Source organism: Sminthopsis crassicaudata, chromosome 6 (assembly GCF_048593235.1).
Source record: "Sminthopsis crassicaudata isolate SCR6 chromosome 6, ASM4859323v1, whole genome shotgun sequence".
Classification (NCBI taxonomy): domain Eukaryota; kingdom Metazoa; phylum Chordata; class Mammalia; order Dasyuromorphia; family Dasyuridae; genus Sminthopsis; species Sminthopsis crassicaudata.
The window spans coordinates 28588585-28608643 of NC_133622.1; the positions used below are offsets into that span (position 1 = coordinate 28588585).

General features: G+C 38.7%; 1 protein-coding gene across 6 annotated transcripts in view; it reads left to right on the plus strand.

Moving 5' to 3' along the window:
* Nucleotides 1–20059, plus strand: part of TBC1D1 (TBC1 domain family member 1) — a 212303-nt gene that overhangs the window by 156015 nt on the left and 36229 nt on the right. For all 6 annotated transcript variants that reach the window (XM_074272353.1, XM_074272354.1, XM_074272355.1 and 3 more), the window contains 2 exons: nucleotides 3728–3913; nucleotides 18645–18806. In XM_074272353.1, the coding sequence (XP_074128454.1) occupies nucleotides 3728–3913; nucleotides 18645–18806 (348 nt within the window). The remainder of the gene's footprint in view (nucleotides 1–3727; nucleotides 3914–18644; nucleotides 18807–20059) is intronic.

A 20059-nucleotide genomic window follows, 5' to 3' on the forward strand; every position in this document is an offset into this window, starting at 1 on the left:
AAATTTATATTCTTCTGAAGAGATACAATTCCTACCACCAAAGGAGTAAATACAAAGTCATTCAAGAGAGCATATGAGCTAAATCAGGAATATCATTGCAACCAGTAATTGTCACCCCATAAAATTCATGATTTTTTTTTTTTTTGCATGGGTGGAGGCCTGGGATAGAATTTTTTCTTCATTACTTTTTCATAAAAGGGATAAAAAGTAATAAGGGCTTAATAAATGTTTATTCCTTCTTTCCTTCCCTATTTCTAAGTTTATGATTAGTAGAGGAGGGAGAGATTGATTCTTCATTCCACATCATCAAATTTATATTCTCTTCAGAAGAAATCTCCTCTTCAGATAAAATTCCTAACACCCAAAGGAGTAAATACAAAGTTATTTCAAGAGAGAGTATGAGCTAAATCAGGAATATCATTGTAATCAGTAATTGTTACCTCATAAAATTCCTGAATTTTTTTTTGCATGGGGGGGGAGGTGGTATGATTTTTTTTCTTTTATTACCTTTTCATAGAATAAGGGCTTAATACATATTTATTCCTTCTTTTCTTCCCTATTTCTGGGTTTATGATTAGTAATTAACTGTTACTCTTAACAATGGGTAATACTTTACATAGATGACTCAGAAAAAAAGTTCTGTTAATCATGTTTCTTTATGGTCTAACCTCAGATTAAGTTAATCAAAAGGAGGCAGTCCTTTGTAGTGGGGAGGTGCTAAATGCTAAGCATAATCAGCAGCATTTTCATTTTGATCTTGTTTGATCCAAGGGAAGACAGATAGTAATAGAAGGAAAAGGCAAAGGACAGCCATAATTATGTGGATATCAGACACTGCAAAGTGCTTTACATTTCTCATTTGATCTTCAGGACAACTTTGTAGGGTATGTATTGAGATTTATTTCCATCAACAGGAGCAACTGTTGGAAGAGGCCGTAGCATTTAAATGACTTTTTTTGTGAGCATCTTCTTTACCGTAAATTGGACTTTGTTTTAGCAATCTAGCCTCAGTAGAGATGACAAAAAGGAAAAATGAATTAACCTACTACTTTCACACCTAGAATCACATCTGTTACAGCTGTTTAGCTTATTATTCCCCCAAATCTGAAAGTAACAAAAACCAGGCCATGGGAGACTTAAGTGGGAGGGAGGAATAGTTGTTAAAGCAGAAAGATGAAATAACCCTACATGGAAGAGAGAGTTAAGAAAAGGTGAGGTGCACCCATATTTTATTGGGAGCCGTTGCATGAGGGCTGCTCTTAAAAGTCAGCCTCATCTAAGTGTTGCAAGGCTCAAACTGGGGTATCTATCGGCTGGATCGATTCCCAAGCTCTTCTTGTACAAACATGAAAGCATGCTCAAATGTTACTCTGAATAATAAACCAAAAGCCAGTGTTCTGAAATGGCTGCCAAATCTGCCAGGACATCTCATAAAAATTACTTTGTTGAAATTAGAGTCCCTTGCAAACCGATGAGAGTGTAAATACTTCCAGTATGAGATAAAGCAGCACGTTAGTCAGCTCTGAACTGGGTCCAGCAGAGTTCCCAGTGGCCAAGATGGTGGGGGGAGAAGTGAAATGCTAAGATAATGCTAAGATATGCTAAGAAAGCTGAAATGGCTCACTCTGAAGGAGGGTGTCAGATGGAAGCTCCACTGTATTGTTCTGGAATGAGCGAGATACTTTGACTTAGAGAATTGGTAATTAGGTGACCAGTTCCATCCCATCCCTTTGTGCCCCTTGTGTCATCCCTGCTCTTGCTCTTACAGTCTCCTGGCTGCTGCTTCCACTCTCTGAGTCCTTACTCTCTCTCCTTGGGGGGCTAGCCCTGCCGATAGTGGGGACTCCCACTCCCGTCCCTCTTCCTTCTGCAGTCTGGTTTCTGGGACCACCGTTCCCTCACAGGGACACTCTGCACGTTCCCAGGGGCCTCTTGGGTGCCGGACCTGCTGGCTTTTTCTCAGTCCCATTTCTCGTGGCCTTGGAGCTCTCCCCTCCTTGATGTTATCAGCCACCTGGCTTGGGGACTGGGTCTTCCCCTGACTAGCTGACCCCCCTCCTTGTCTTTGGTGGTAAATAACCAGAAACCCTGAGGGTCTTTCCCTCCCTGATTGGATTTTTTTGTTTGTTTGTTTGTTTGTTTGTTTGTTTGATTAGTTAAAAGAGGCCATTCTTTGTCCCAATTCTTCCCTAGCCTTAGTCACTATTGGATGCAGTCTGGCCTGGTGGATAGAATTCTTGCTTTCCTAGCTCTTTGCCCTTTGGAATATGCTGCAGAAGCTGCTAAATCTCGTGTTATCCTGACTGTGGCTCCCTGATACATGAATGGTTTCTCTATGGCTGTTTCCAGTCTTTTTTCCTTGACCTGAGAGCTTTGGAATTTGGCTATGAAATGACTGGAAGTTTGCGTGTAGTGATTTCTTTAGGTAGAGTCTTTCCATTTCTATCTCGGGTTCCCAAGTTGTTTAGAGGGGCATTTGAGAGAGCCTTGCCCTTTCTCTGTGTGAGACATGGGTGACCGGCTTTTGCTTGGTTTCCCCAGTTGTGAAGGCAGAGTTGGATTGGATTGGATTGGATTGGATTGGATTGGATTGGATTGGATTGGATTGGACTTGAATTGGAGGGTTGGGAGGGGAGGCGAAGGAAGGTTATCTCCCCCACCGAATGTAAGGGTCTGGGCTTTGTATTCAGGGTGGTCTCCTGAGAACTGAAGAGTCTTGTTCTTTGTCCCTAGCTTTTTCCCTTCTAGAGTAGGAGCTTCTTGGGGCCAGGGCCTGGATGGGTGGGAAACACCCTGCATTTCTTTACCTTTCTTACCTCACATTTTTAGAAACTGCCCTTTAGAAATCCCAGCCAATGGGGAAAGGAGCCGGGGGTGGGGCGGGGAGCTGGGCTGGGGGACAAGAAGAGGCTGCCCCCTGGGTGTGTCAGAGACCCCTGACTGTGCCCGTGCTCCCATCTTGGGTCCCTCCAGGCCGCTCTGAATGAGCCAAGATTCTCCCTGAAACACAGGAACAGCCAGACTCTTCTGGAGTCAGGTATGTGGCCTCCACTGACATCCTCGGGCCAGGAGAAGTTGAGGAAGGACAGCAGCATGTCAGGTGTCCACGTCTGTGGGGACACGGACCAGGCCGGCCTGGAAGCCCATAGACAGGAGTGTGGGGGACGCTGGAGCAGGAGTGCCGACGAGAGCGGAGGAGCACAGATTCGTTCGGGGTTCTTCTTCTGGGATGCTAGAGGGCTTCACGGAACCACTTGGCAGAGTCCCGGGTTATTTGCATTTTTATTAGGCTCTAAAAGTCTCCTCATCTGCCATTTTATGTATAAATCACAGTTTTAGTTGTGTGACCTTTTGAACGGAATCCGTTCCAATGTGTAGAACCTGCATGACAAATAAGATTTGAAAAATAGAATATTATGTGTGTGTGTTTGTGTGTATATATATATATTTTATATATTTATGAGGCATCAATATCTAGAATTGGGCCTGCCTTGGTGGGTGATAGGCTCCCCTTCACTGGAGGCCTCGAGAAGAGGCCGGATGGCCATTGTTGGAGTTGTTGGAGAGCATAGTTTGATAAGGTATAAGCTGAACTAATGGCCCCTGCCATTCCTTCCATTCTTCCTTGCTCTTAGCTCCTGGATGGGCTGATACTATGCTCCTCTGTACTTCAGAGGCTGTATTTTAAAGAACAAAAGGCCCCATTTTTTTTTTTTTCCATTTCCAGATTATTCAGATCTGGGAGATCTTCCTCCTCGTTCCCCATTGGAGCCAGTTTGTGAAGATGGTCCCTTTGGTCCTGTCATAGAGGAGAAGAAACGAACGTCCCGAGAACTCCGAGAGCTGTGGAAGAAGGCCATTTTACAGCAGATTCTGCTGCTCAGGATGGAGAAGGAAAACCAGAAATTGCAAGGTAGGGGGCTACTTGTTTCATTCATTCATTTTACTTTCTTCCTTTTTGTTTACCCAGTGTTCCCAAGATCACAGAAAACAAGTCTGAAAACTGGATTATTGGGCTTAAGTAAATCTATTTAAAAAATTAGGTAAGACAATTAGCAATATGTCTTAATGCTAAGCTATTTTCATTTCTTCCAGTACATTTAAATAGCAATTTAATATATTAGCATTTATTTCTTGTTAAACCCTGAAAATTTTGATTAGGAAACAGTGAGTACTTACGCCCAAAAGTCTTTTCAGATTTAGAGCATACATCTTTTACTTTGTTTTTCTATACTACATAGAAGATAAAGTCTTTCATGTAATTATTATCCCTTTTGTAAATTAGATTTAGTGTTAGATTTTATTAACTTAGTTTTTACATTATTCATTTTTCCACATTAAAAAAAAGATGATCAAGTGGAGAATGAAGGCAAAGAAATCAATCAATCACTATACTTTTGAGTCTGGAAAGTATGGGTTCTAATTCTGACTCTGACTAGTTGTGTTAACTCTGGGCAAGTCATTTTCCACTTCCTGAGGGAAACCTTTATTTCCCCATTTGAAAAATGGTATAATAGTTTCTACTTCATGGAATTGTTGACGCTCAAATGAAATGATATACGTGTGTTAAATAGTTTGCAAACCACAAAGTGCTCATTTTGTAGGCCTGATTCCATTTAAACTGCCTCCCTGTTCCATTTCACTGATTTTTTTAATCATGTGTTCTAAAAGTACGCTATTGCTTTCTTCCATCTCATGAGTTGTCATTAAGTAGTTTCTTCCCCCAGTAAACTTAAAGAGAATTAGAAGGTCTCCCTTTTCTGTGATTACCTTGCAAGGATAGACAGTAATTTTCAAAAATGCAACAAATACTTTTTTTGACACTCTTCCTTGTGGTTTTGAGGGCCTGCATTCTATAGCCACTTCTACCTCTGATTTTTTTCTGTATCTCCCAAGGCTTCCAGGAAGAAGGAAGCTCAAAAGGGGGAAAACTAAATGAATACAGCAGTGAGGAAGCCGGAGTGGAAGCTGTCCATAATCTTTGTGATTACATCAGGCACTAGTAGGGGTTGGGTGGCATGTTGTCTGTCCAATGATAACTCTCCTGTTTGTTTAGTACTTCATATAAAGGAAGAACTCCATTGAAATTTGTTTGAACTGTCCTGATCCCTTGATATTGAAAATAGGGCTTGGCTAGAATGGCAGTGTGGACATGCTTGTTGAAATTTTGGGTAGGGTGTTTTTCCAGCAGTATAATGCCGGTATTAAGAATGAGACATAACTGGTAACGTGCCTATTAACATTTTAACAAGACCTGTTGTAAATATGTAAGGCTTTTAACTACATAGAAACAGAAAATCTGCTGCTTTACCTCCTGCCTAATATATGCCCTCTGTATCATCACAAGAACACGGAGAAATTGGAGATTTACAGATTGCAGATTTCTTCCTCCCCCATTGCCACTGTCAGTTTCTTTATGGGTCGGTTAACATTGCCCTGTTAAATGGCTATAGGATATATATATATATCCTTCTTCCAGGCAGTTAATGGCTATGTAAGATAAGGATGCTGCTATAAAACAGATATTAACTGGCTTCCCAGGAATTTTGGAAGGAATCATAGCCTTAAATGATTGGGTAATAACAATAGACCATAATTCAAATTAGAGATTTTAATGGGAATGCTGAGTCGGCTGGACTGAATATTTCAGAGATTCCAAAAGTTAAGGAACCCTGCAGAAGGGTTTTTGGTACTATTTCAAGAGTTTTTTGACATGAATTTTTTTGTTGTCCAGAACTGGGAGATCTTCCTCCTTGTTCCCCATTGTTTTATTGTTGATAAATAGGACACATGTTCATCTTTAATAAGAACAGGGCTAAAACTTCCAAATAAAAGTTGAATTAGTAGATCATATGTCTGGTTTCACATAAAAGTTGTTTCCCTGATCTCTATTCCAGAATTACTTAAAACTTCTGAACCGGTCCATAGATAGTGTGGAGAAAAGAAACACAACTCGTAGTCCTAGCAAGACTCTTTTGGGTCTGTGATTTCATGAGCATAGGGTATTCCCAAATGAGGACAGGGAACTTTGCTTTAAATTTGTTTTTGCTCCATCACATAGCCAGTATGTGTTAAGGTATAGACTTAACACATACTTGGTCTTTTTGGCTCAGAGGGTAGCTCTGTCCACTCTGCTATCTTGCCTGTCAAAACACAATATTTAGGTTAAAAGACAAAATAATCACAACTCACAAGTTGAGGATATCCATTACTATCCAGTATGATTCTGTTATGATTATGTTGTGATCTATGATTGTGATGGAATATAGTACTATAAGAAGAGAGGAGCAGAATGCTTTCAGAAACTGAGAAATAAACTAATGCAATGAAGTGAGTAGAACCAGGATGTGAAAGATTTAACTGTTCTTCTTAATCACAGTGATCATTTCCAGAAGACCCATGAAGAATACTATCTGGCTTTAGAAAAAGAACTGTTTAACAATACAGATTGAAACCTACTGTTCATTTATTTATTTATTTTGTGGCATGACTTATGGAAATAGGTTTTACATGGGAAAAAAATCCCAGCAAAACTAGATTACAAGATTTGGTGAGAGCCAACCCAGAAAGGACCAGTTCGGGTGAGAAGTAGACACTGCTGTATCAAATCTGATGTAAAATGCTCAGAAAAAATTTCTGGTTGTTGGAGCTGTTAGAATTTTGTTAGAATTTTATCCTGGCCCTCACCTGAACTATTCACTGAGAAAGAAATGAAGAAGATGTACTCTGAGCAGTTTTTGCCTTTATATAAGCAGGGTGATATATGAAAAGCTTTATTACTATTCTGGAAACATTTCATGATCCTTTCAGCAAACTTCAAACTTCATTCAGAGAACCATATAATTTTATAGTAGAAGGCACCTTAGAGAATAACTAGTCCAGCCTCTTGATTTTACAGATGAGGGAACTATGTCCTTGGAAGGTAAATAATTTGTCCGAGGTTGTACTAATATTTAGGGGAAGAGGGAAGCATTCTCCTTCCCAACACCTACCCCTCTATTTGGGGCTTTAATCCCATTCTCAGATCTCTTCAGCTCATCTTTACTTGCTGGTTCCTTTCTTGCTGTCTTCAAATGTGGATGGATAGTTAGATGAGTGAACAGTAGATGGGGTTTTTGAGCACTAGCAAGCATACAGTCCCTGCCCTGGAAGAGTTTATATTCTAATAAGGGAAGAAAACACATACTCAGAAAAGGTTAGAAAGGATGGGAGACCAGTGGACGTGGCGCGGCTGGGACTGGAGATACTGGTTACAAGTGGCTGGATGATCTGATTCTGGGTGAGGCAGAGAGCTCAGGTAGGAGGTGAAGGAGGATCAGAGTCCTCCATCTCACTTGCCCCTGCCCTCTCTTACTCTGTTCCTTTGCATACTCTAGCCCTGTTCTTCACCACACATTCCTTTTTCAGTCTCCATTGGTCTCTGCCCCACCCCTTGCCAGAACTAGTTTTCCCAGGGTTTCCAGTGTTAATTGGCCGGTGATTTGGGCCAAATCTCTGCCTCCTTGACTTTACCTAAACCTGCAGAAGCTGCCAGGCAACAAAGACTGGAGCTTGCCGTGGCCCAGCTTTCAGAAGTCACCGGATGTTGGCCGCTTCCGGCATGGCCAATGAGAGTTGCTAGGGGCTAGGCCCTGCACTTGGGTGGTCTTTATGACAATGGACAGAGGCTGGGAGGGCAACAGTGTCGTGGGATTCTCACATCCTACAGAGAAGGTCAAGTTCAACTCCATATCCCTGTACCCCTACTCTAAGAAGCCTCTTTACCAGTGTTAATGCTACCTTACGTCCTGAAGAAAAAGGGCCTGTTCCTTATGACTTTTGCCCTGAGGCGAGAGTCATAGTCACTTGGCTTTTATTAAGTTATTATCTAACAACGTTCCAAGTTCTGGGGACACAGGAAGTTCCGTCCAAAAAAGCCTGCTCTCGGAGCTCAGTTTTAATGGGAGAGACAAGAAATGTACAAACTACAAATGGAGTTACAGGTCAGTGTTGCCTAGTGTTTCTCAAGGTTACAGCTTTTTATTGTGATTCCATTGTTTTAGGGAACTGTTTTTGAGAAGAAAACATCAGAATGTTATTATGCCAAAAGGAAAAAGATAGACTTCATTTTGGTTTTTTGCTTTTTTGGCAGAATCAAAATCTTTTGGCTGGAGGCTCCTGGACATTTCGGGTTACACTGTCTGCCCTTAGAGTTCCCATGCCTCCTTCTAGTCATGTGGATCCACCTCCAGGCATCCGTGATGCTGGGGCCCTTATGGAGGGGCTTTAATGCCAGAGAAAGTGCGCTTAGAAGGTTGTAAGCCAGTTTTTAGTATCCTGGATCTGACCTGCTACAAGAGTTACGTACATCAGTGTTGATATTGATAGCTAACATGATCCAGCAATTTTAAGGTTGTTGTACATATGTTACCTCATTTGATCTTCCCACTAGCTCTGAGGTAGATGCTGTGATTATCCCCATTTTACAGGTGAGGCTAGTTACGTGTACACTGAGAAGTCTAGAATTTCATTCTCTAAAAGAAGCTGAATTCCATAGGTGCAGGGAACCATGGGAGCAGACATTTAGGAAATTATTCTTTGAAATAGCCTTCAGATTATGAAGGGAGCTAGAGTAAACATGATACATGGGAAACCATGTGAGGATGTCACCTCCAGGTCTTGAGGAAGGCATATGAAAGGAAAGGAAAATCAAATGCCCTGTGATTTAAGGAGATGAAAGTACAGTTTGTAGATCAGAGATGATAATTCTTCCCATGACCTTATAGCAACATTCATTTTAGAATTTCCTGTGTTTCTAAAACGGATGAAGTGCTCATTTCATGCAACTAATGTTCAACAAAGATTTATATTCTCTGGAGTTAGCCTCTGGCTAATATTTGTTTTAATGCTGTGCCAACCTAAATCACTACAACCAAACATGTATAACTAGGCTTGTGTTCTTTCTTCCTTCTCATATTACCACCTGCATTTATTTGTGGAATTGTTAAGTGTAGTTTTTACACACACACATACGTGTGTGTGTGTGTGTGTGTGTGTGTGTGTGTGTGTGTGTGTGTGTGTGTAATCATTCCTGAGGCATTCTCCTATTTGCTTATAGAAAGTCAAGAGCATCCAGAGATATATTAGAAAATTGTTTGAATTACAAGCTACCAAGGGGATGGTTTCATACAGAAAAGGAGAAAATAAAAATTGCACTAAGCTAAGAGTAAAATCCACACGCAAAAAAAATCATTTTTCTTCTGAATAAAATGTAGGGCAAGTAATGAATCTCCTATCTTGTTGCTGTTTCTGAGCAACTTTATTGTTCTCTATGGAGTTTTAGCTATAAGTAGTAGGATTTATATATCAGATTTTTTGCGCAATGTTTATGGAAAAAGCTGACTGTGGTTTAGCTCCTCCCTCTTCATGCTTGGGGCCAGTCACGGATCTAAAGGGTAATCTACATCACATCTGAGTTCCTTTCAGTTCTGGATGAATGAATGAGAAACCATTGATTTAAGCTCTCCATGCCTTGTTTCTTATGACTAAAACAATCCAAATCTTTACCAAGGGAGTGGGAAGCAGTATTCCGAATAGCTATAATTATAAATTGTTTCCAGCAGAAGTTCTCCAATGGTATACTTTTTATTATAGTCGCCTTCATCCCTAAATTGGTTGTCATCTTGCTTTACTGATACCAGCTGGAGAAAAGAATAACTGTTACTCAGGACCATATTTGTTTTTCTAAGGGCCATCTGTAGTATACATAGCTGGGGATGGAAAATATGGAACAAGTCATGCTATAGTCATATCTGAAAGTCTAATTCCCTGTATATATATGGGATAGAGGTGATTTTCACTAGGAAGTCATGCGACTATTAGGAGTTACAAACCATTTACCCTTCCCCACTTGTTACTTCCTGCTTTCTTAGGCTAGAAGTACCCCAGGAGGAAGGGCAGCTCTTGGCACGGAGATGAACTAATTTAGGCTGCACAATGGTCCGTTTCTTGGCTTCTATTACCCTTAGGAACTCCCAGACATCATTGCAATTTTAGCTGATGTCTTAATGGGATTCCTCCCCACACTTTGCTGATCAGGTTTGACCCCTATATTAGCACCAGAACAATAGCAGAAGCTGTTGTACCCTCCCCCACCCAAGTTCAAATATCAGAATAGTTGATTGAGTTAAAAGAGATCCTTGCCTCATAAAAGATGGCCCAGTGATTTGGAAAATGGAGGGCCCAGAGGGCCCTGATGAACCAAGATGTGGTGTCCTGCACTTCATGAAAAACTGCTTCTCTACTGAGATAATCTCATTTCATTTGGATAAATATTATTAAGTTGTCAGAATTCCAGCCAATTAATTTGACCAATGCATTTGTTTTAATTTAGACTGATAAAACTTAGTACATATTAGTTTAGTTCTCTTTTTAAAAAACATGCTCAGGAAGATTTTTTTTTGGGGGGGGGAATGATAATATTTTATATATATATATAATTATATAACTACAGGAAGCCTTTCCTGGTGCCTCTTTATTCTATTTGCTTCCTTGTGATTATTTCTAGTTTATCCTGTATAATATGACATAGTTTTAGTGTTTATTGTTTTCTGCATTAGATTTTGAAGTCCTTAAGAATTCCCCAGCATTTAGCACAATGCCTGGCACACACTAGTTGCATAATACATGTGTATTGACTAACATGTCTGATAATGTAGGAAATAGATAATGACTTCTGTGTCATTCAGATCAATAGAAACAGCAAAGAGACCTGGAAACCACCTGAGCCAGCAAACATTTAATCTTACCAGAGATCAATTTGTAAATTCTTTTCTAGAAAGATAAAATAGAAATATAAATAACATTTCTCATAAATTTCTCTTATAAAATAGAAAAGTGGTGAAGGGGAAAGCTTAAAGAAAACTCAGTGAGACACAACTAACAAAGTCATCCTGAACATATTTAAAGATAGAAATAGAAAGAGAGGAGAAGGGATGAAAAATGGAAAAGAGCTCTACAGATTTTCTTAACCAGGAGTCATTCACAGTCCTTGAGGGGTATTACCAGAAATTAGAAAGGGCACTAAGGGACCAAAAAGTATAATGCTGGAAATATCTGCTCTTTTCCTGTTTAATCTATATAATTCAACATAGATGTTACCTTCAATGACAGTAGACTAAAAAAGATACAAAATGAAGGTTTCATTTTTTTAATTGTTGAGCACATGATAAAAGATTTTAATCATCCTCATAACTGCTTCTTTCCCAAAGTATTTCTAGTATATATGTCAAAATTATACAAAAGTCTTTATAACAACAGAATCTACTTTGATAGCTCTCAGGTTAATATAAAGTGAGCAATAAAACAAGGAAACGTGCTTTTTGAAATACTTTCCACAGTCAGAAAATGTGATCTAAGGGGAAGAGGAATTCCCTGTACATTGTGAGGAGCTCCAGGTATCATGAATATTGTAAAAGAGATCAGTAATCACCTAATTCAGCCTTCCTATCCATACAAGAAAAACCAGGTGGATGAAGGATACTTCAGATGGTTCAGTGCCTTTGGCTAGACAGACAGCCAGTAAATTCATTTCATCAGTGCATACACCTTGCACAGACATTTCGTTCTTGGAAAATGATTACTATAATAATGGTTGAGAGTAATTAAATTGCAGTAAATAGTTTTTGTAGAACTGGTAGTCATACAAAGGGTAATGGGGTGCTATGCCTTAAATATCAGTAGGCTACAATACTTGACCCATAAAAGATTTTATCATAAAAATGTGTTGACTTCTTGTGTGTCAAGAGCAAAGGGTAGATCTTGCATGTTTCCATAGCAAGAGAATTATAAGTAAGGCATTATGACTACCCTTAAAGTAGGTGAATCCTTTTGAGGATTTATGGGATGGGACGAGTCATGTGGGGTGAAACAACATGTGTAGATTATTATCCCGTTGGAGGGAGTATCCAGATTGGTAAGGTAGAAATTTTTTGACATAGCAAAGTATGTCTAATTATATAGATTAAGCTTCTTAAGCAGAGAAAGAGCAGATATGAAATTGAATCCTGATTTCCGCCATTACATAATTAGCCACAGTACTTCCTTAATAATCTTATTACAAGGATTTGAAAATAAAATAACCAAAGTTAATATAATGCCCATAAATAATTCTGGTTTTGTCCTGATAATCCTTGTGGCGGCAAGCAAGTTTTTTTTTTTTTTTTTTTTTAATGGTCTTCCCAGAGAGTTATTGAACTTGGGCTATTATTATGTCTCCGTCCCACAGACACTATGAACTAAAAAGGTACTGTGCTGTTAGAGACAACCAAGGTTTCCTTTCGATAATTTTGTCAAACTTTTTTTGTTAAAAAGATTAAGAGAAATCTAATGCGGGGAATTTTTAAAAATTTTAAATTGCCTTAGTGTCTTTTTAACTTCAGGTAGATCCATTAGCTTCATACTAATTCAATGTACTATTTATTTGCATGAATACACCTTCAGATTAGACAGTGTGCTCATAATGTAGACTAATGCATAGAGCAGCGAATCTTTTGGGTACATACTAGGCAAACACATCATTAAAGCAGTGGTACCAATGCAATACATTATTCCAAGTTCATTTTTATTATTTTAAAATATTAAAAGGAGAATAAATACTTTTAAAGTGGAGCGGAGCATCTCCTAGAAAAGGGCATAGGTATTGGGAAGCAATCTTTTTTTTTTTTTTTTAAATTAATTTTTTTTCTTTTAATTTTTAAAAAAAGTAATAGCCTACTTTCCCCCCAGTTACATGTCAGGAAAATTTTTAGCATTAATTAATTAAATTTAATTAACCTTTTTATTTTCAAAATATGTGCATAGATAATTTTCCAACGTTTATCCTTGCAAAATGTGCAGTTCATTTATATATTTTATATATATTTCAACCTAGCATTCATTTTTTATAAGATTATTGATACAAGAATATCAGATTTTTCTCTATCCCTTCCTCCTCTCCCCTCTTTTGAAGATTGTAGGCCGTTTGATATAGTTTATACATATCCTATCATGTAAAGTGTAATTGCTTTATTAGTCATAAATTGTGAAAAAAGAAACATTCCCAAAGGGAGGAAAAACCATGACAAAGAATAAAGTAATAGAAAAATTGGCTTTTGATCAGTCCGTCAGTTCTTTATATGGATATGGTTAGCCTTTTCCTTCCCGAGTCCCTTGTACTTCTCTTAGATAATTGTGTTGCTGAGTTACTTGTAGTTGATGGATCAGTGTTGCCTGATTGTGTGTAAATTGTTTTTGTGGGTCTGCTTTTTTTACTTTGCACCAGTTTGTACAAGAATTTTCCAGGTTTTTCTGGAATCTGCAATTTGCCTGTTCATTGTTTCTGATTCTATTACCAAAAAAAATTTATTTTAATATAATCAAAATTATTTTGCATTTTTTAATCTTAATTATGATTTTTTTTTTTTCTCTGTAGATCTGGGATTTTTTTTTTTTTTTGCTGAGGCAGTTGGGGTTAAGTGGCTTGCCCAAGGTCACACAGCTAGGAAGTGTGAAGTGTCTGAGGCCAGTGTCAGGTAATGTCAGGTCCTCCTGACTTCAGGGCCGGTGCTCTATCCTCTACATCACCTAGCTGCCCTGACAGATTATTTCTTGCTCTTCTTTGCTTTGAAGTTTCACCCTTTATGTGTAGATCATGCACCCATTTTACCTTATCCTTCACTCATCTACTTCATGAGTCAGGAGTGACAGCTATGTTACTTAGCTTCTTTTGAGTTCTCCCTGCCTTCAGTTAAGGATGAAATAAACAGTGATTGTGTCTCCCCTATATCAGTGAATGAGTGATTATTGACTATCTTTAACCAGTTAATCAGTTAGCTTTAGAAAGTAGAGAAGTACTGACCACCCCCTTCCCCTCCCCACAACCGGAGGCACTAGGCAAGTGCTCCTCAAAGCAGACTGTTCCCCCACTCCCTTATTACCAGTGATGGAGCAATGCATTTCACTAAAATCAAGGCTATCAAAGAGGAATTTTCCCTGCCCCACTCCTCAAGATCCAGGCTCTATTTTCTCCTCCTGGGTCTTAAAAGATGTAGTATCCCTACTCCTTGCCTTTGGGCACAGAGGATCTGTCTTCTGGACACCCTTTGTTAGGCCCATTGACTTGTTTCAGTGGATCCTTGGGTGGATGGATTTTTTTTTTTCCTAGCAGTTAGAAGTGTTGGTTGAAATCGGCCATACGCTCCATCTCTTTGGTCTTCTTTCTGACTAAATTGTAAGTGAATCAGACTGACACTGCAAAAATGATAAGAAAGGAAGGAAGGAAAGCTTGTCAGATGTGACAGGGAAAGGAAGAGGGAGAAAGGGGAAAGAGGCAGGGAGGCTTGATGAATTGTGATCTGAATCCTGTGATGTGAAGTGTTTGGGTTCCCCCTGGAGCGTTGGAAGGGATGTGCTGATCAGTCATTTTGGAAGTTTCCTAAGATCTTTGAGGAGAGGAGTGTCCGAGTGTTGTGAGGTGCACTTTGGGAATGATGTATTTCCCACTGTATGGATTGAATAGCTCTGTTCATGGGTTCACTTCTTTTATTCCCTTTGGCACTTTGCCTTTAGTCATAGGTGTGTGTGCAGTAGTGGTTTTAACTTTGAGCCTACTAAGTAGGATATTTTATATCAGGACTGTTCTCTCTTGTGATCTGTGACCAAAAAACTGTCCAGGTTTCCAGGTTTCTGAGAATGGAAGAAAGATAACAGTGATATACCACTTATATATAATTCACTTTTTAAAGGAAGAAATCTTGAATTGCATTTAGTTTCACAAGGAAAAAGTAACCAGGACAAAAATGATCCATTGCAGGATGAACTGAGAAAGGAAAAGAGACATTTCTCTTCCCATGTAGCTACTCAGAGAGTTTTTTTTATTTTTTTTTAATAACACTGGTGAATTTTTCCCTCTGGAGGGAAAATAACTCTGGAGTTATGGTTTCCACTTAATGGGGAAAAAATATGCAAAATATGGTTCCCCAGAAATTAGGTTATGTCATAATATCAATATATCATCTGCATGAATTGGCCATATCAGCCCCTCCCTGGAATCCTTGTTTAGCTAACCACACATTCCTAAATAAATTCCTTATTGTTGCAAACCATCTGTTCCTATCCCACTTGACCCTGCCTCTGTTTTGTAGACTTAAAAATACAAGCAACAACTCAGATTTATATCGTGATTCATTGTGATCCTGGGGTTGCTTTTATTTCACACACGTGTGTGGACATGTATGTATGTATAATTAATATCCTTTCTGCTTTCTAGATGAGAAAACTAAAACTTGGGGACATTGTGATTAGCATAAGTCAGCATTGTAAGTGCCATCCAGGTCCTGTAGTTACAAAACCTTTCCTTGTCCCTCCACTCCATTTAACTCATCTGCCAAAACAATCATTCTAAGAGCACAAGTGTGCTACTAGGCCTGCACCCCAAAGAGATCAAAGAAATTGAAGAGATTCATCAATTGGGGAATGGCTAATAAGCTGTTCGATTTGGACAAATTCTCTTGTGCTTTAAGAAATGATGGCAGGGATGGTTTCAGACCTATGTGAACTGAAACAGTGAAGTGAACAACATGACTATCAACCTAGCTCTTAGGGAAAAGATTTGTTTGTAACAATTCCAGAAGACTCATGATGAAAAATGCTTTTCATCTCCAAAGAGAACTGATGAATACAAATTTGAATACAAACATAACTTTTAAAAAGCTTTCCCTTTTTTTTTTTGGCTACATAGCTAATATGGAAATGACATTTTACATGATCTCAGTGTGGGAGGGAAGAGACTGGAGGGAAAAAGAGATTTTGGAGTTGAAAACTTTACAAAAAACAGACACAAGAAAACCATTTTCAAAAAATAAATAAATAAATAAAAAGCATAAGTCTGAAAATTCTTCCCCTGCTCAAGAGTCTTCAGTGGCTTTTCCATTGTCTGTAAGATAAAAATCTGTATTTAAAGCCTTTCAAAATCTGGTGTCCCTTATTCCCCTTCAAGTGGTATCCTTTAGCTGATAAAGCCTTCCCAAACTCCTGGCCCGATCCAGCCTCATTGAATTCCCTCTAGGATGTCCTACCTAGCCTATCTAGGCTTTTCTACCTAGAGTGCAACCCTCCCTCCTGCTTCATCTAACCCTCTGTAATTCCTCAGAGATACAGCTTGGATGCCATATTCTACAGGGAGTTTTTCCTGATTTCCCTTCCAATTTAATACAAAAAATTTGTATTTAACTGCTTTCCATGTTGGTGTTTTTAAGCACTTTATATTTATAGAGTGTGTGTGTGTTTATACACTTCTCTCCCTCAGTGGAATGTAAGCCCTTTGAGAAAAGGGATTGCTTCATTCTTTGTACTTGCATCTTTACTGCCTTACATGGCACATAGGTTCTTTGTTTAAATAAATACTTTATTGAGATGCCTCTTACAATTCAGAATGTCCCAACAATCAGTTGGTGATGTAGAATGGAAACGCAGAGACTTGAGCTGGAAATATTTGGGAGATGCTGGCAAAGAAATAGGAGTAAACTAAACTCATGTGTGCTAATGGGATTGCCTTGTAAGAGAATCCAGGAAAAGCCACTTTTTATAATAGCCCATTGTATCGCAATAAGATACTCATCCTTAGTGACATCAAGTAAGGTAAATAAAATAGATTCATTCACATTTCCAGTACAAATGTACTTGTTTGTACATGATTGTAATGCTGTAGCCTTCTTGAGGGCAAGGATTGTTTGCCTTTGTGTCCCCAGGGCTGAGCACAGGGCCTACAACTAGTAAATGCTTAATAAATGCTTGCTGAATTGACTTGACCTGGGTTCTCTTACCTGGCTTGCCTCTGTCCTAAGACAGTGCTACTGTGAGTAAGACACTGAACTACTCTGAGCGGCAGTTGACTCATGTAACATTGCAAAACTGACTTTTCAGTCCCCCTTCCATCCCCATGATTCTGGGCTTTTCTCCTTCCATATTAACAGACTTATACTATTCACTTACATTCCTCAGGAACTTAAATGACTTAGGACTTAAATGACTTAGGAAGTGAGAGGGACTAAATGTTCTGTTCAACCTAATTGAAGAGAGAGTGTGTGTGTGTGTGTGTGTATGATAGTTTAGTGAAAGATAAGTGTGAAGCATGGCTTAAAATACAAACTCTGGGGAAAACATTTTAACAATATATTTGCACATGGATTTAAAGATTAACATCAATAAAGAATATCATCTTTTTGCCATGTACTTATCTTTAGAACCAATATAGTTTGATAAGGGTGTGAATAGTACTCATGGATAATAATATAGTGGCACCTAAAAATAATAATAATAAAATTGGGGGAGCTCGGGAGGCTTTTCCTATGAGTTTTGGAAAGGCGGTTTCACCAGGTTGGCCTTCGGGTGATGGTGTTTGGTCATAGTAACTTTTACAGGTTATCTGTCTATTAAAATGCAAAGGCTCTACAGTCTCTGCTAGGAAAGAGAATACTCTCAGTACCATCTTCATTCCTGCTCAGTGTACAATTGCACCAGATCCTTGATAGATTATTCTTGTTGTATTCTTGTTGTGCCAAGGGAATATGAGGAATTTGGAATTTGAGGTGCCATGTTGTAAGATGACTGGGTCAGGGATTCTGAGAACCACGTTTTTTGAAGAACAGTTGCAAAAATTAGAAAATGAGAAACTCCCAATTAGATAAGTTGGCTACATTCATATATTTGTAAAGCTGCCATGAGATCTTTGGCAGACATTCTCTTGGGAGAAATAAGACTGAGTTATAGATACGATTTAAAATCAGTAATAAAAAAGACTTTGATTAGAGCCATCAAATAGTGGGATGGGCCTCTTACAAAATAGTTTGATTAAAGTATTCAAGCAACCATTTATGTTATGAATGCTTTAGATTGGAGTCTATAACCTCTAACATCTCTTCCTATTTCTAAAATGCTAAATCGAATGTCTTCAGATAGTTTTAAATTAAACAAATTAGCTAATTGAAATTCCTTGTTGCTTGTTTAATCCAAAGGTATGCTACCTTTTAAGCCAATTTGAACAATTGAGACTGTTTTATTCTATGTTGATACTTGGGCCTATTTCATAGGTGAATCATTGGTTTCTAAATTAGCTCCAGGATTTTTAAACATGCAGTATGTTATAAATTTTGCCAGGAAGGTCATGAAGTTTCAGATGCTCTGCTATTACAGATAAAATATAATTTATAAATAAGTTTGTTTTGGACAAATTTTACTTAACCCAAAATATATAGTATGGTTTTACTATTTTTGCTTTGACTGCAAAACATACCAAACCTTGAACTCAGAAAGAATTCCAGAAAAACTTCTGCTTTTATTGAAACAAAACTGTATACATAAATCTGCTGACTCCTCAGTAGCATTGCCAACTTAAATGTTCAGAATATGGAGATTCTTCTTGGAAGCAAAACTGTGCCAGGAGTTTGATAACCACTGAGTCCAACCTCAATCCCAAACTTAGCATTCTTGGGCCACGTTGTCTAGTTCATTGTGATTTCTTTTGCCTTTAACCTTGAGCACCTTAGCTTGTAAGACATAATAGGTTACCATTGTGGGTTCTCTTATAGAATAAATAATTCAAATTTACTTTTTTCCTTTTTTCCTAGCTTCTGAAAATGATTTACAAAATAAACGCTTGAAGCTTGATTATGAGGAAATCACTCCCTGTCTTAAAGATGTAACGTCAGTATGGGAAAAAATGTTAAGTACACCAGGAAGGTCAAAGATTAAGTTTGACATGGAAAAAATGCATTCTGCTGTTGGGCAAGGTAAGTTTTCTCTTGGTTATAAAATATAATGCAAGTCTGAACTATCTTTGGAGAAAAGACAATCTTGGATCATGCTGTCTGTGATCCCTTCTCCCCCCAGAGGAGTTTGCAGTTCCTGGACATCATCACTTGGGCCCAAATGAACTTGCACATGGTTCATTCTGCCATGGGCTTCTGCAGAAAAATCTCATGGCGCCCTGCATATCATGGGTGGGGAAAAGTTCCTCAGAATCTCTCCTTTCAGGCTAGGTGTCCCAAGGGGGCCACTTCTTGGTAGGAGACACTAAGCCCAGGACTGTGACACGGTGGTCTGCCTCCTAGGGCAGGATAAGGCAGAAAGGAACTCCAAAAGAGGCAAAACAGGTATGGGAACTCACTTTTATGGAGAAACTTGATCAACTCCTTCCCTACTTTCCACTCTTGGATTTTTTGGAAGGTGGATATGAGTGTGGATAGAGCTAAAACATACAGATTAGATAGATTTTCTAGAAAATATTATTCTAGTTTGAAATCCTGGAAACCAAAATTAGTTTGAATGAGTTTAAAGGACACTAGAAAGGGTTTATCCCCATCCTGATCATTGGTGACCATTTATGGAGTATATAGAAAAGCAACAGTCAGTTCAGCTCACCATTAGCTCAAAGGAAGTGTCCAATTCAGAGATCAGTGTGATGAATCTTAGCCATAATTACATGCAAAGTAAAGAAAAAATTTTGTGATTGAGAAAATTTGAGTGTTAACTTGGAGTGGAGACTGAAGCTCGACAGTGAGCAGCAGGAAAGCCATATTTTATATCAATGTCATTCCATGTTTTTGAACCTAGTACAACAGGCAGAGCTGTGCTCCATCTTTATAAAGGGAGCTAGTGTATCCTCATAGAAAGGCAGGATTGTGTGTATATGCATAGTAACTCCCATGTCATTGGACAAACATTTGCTAAGTGCCCACTAGATAAGAATAGTTTTTTGAGATTAAGTACCTTATCTCTTTACTACATCCTGAGTGAGAACTGGCTTTGTTCTGTCTCTGAAACTTTGAAATATGTCATTTTTTTCATCTAGATCCTCTGCACCCTTTCTCCAAAAAAGAAATCTCCTCCCTATGGCTTGTTTGCTTAAAGCTTATTTCTTCCAGAAAAACAGAATAGAATAGCCCCATCGTGCTCCCACCACTTGTTTCACTTAGCTGACTGGTTAGCTCATGGACAACTAAATCTGAGGCCTGGATGGTTGGGATTTCAAGTGACTCCTGGC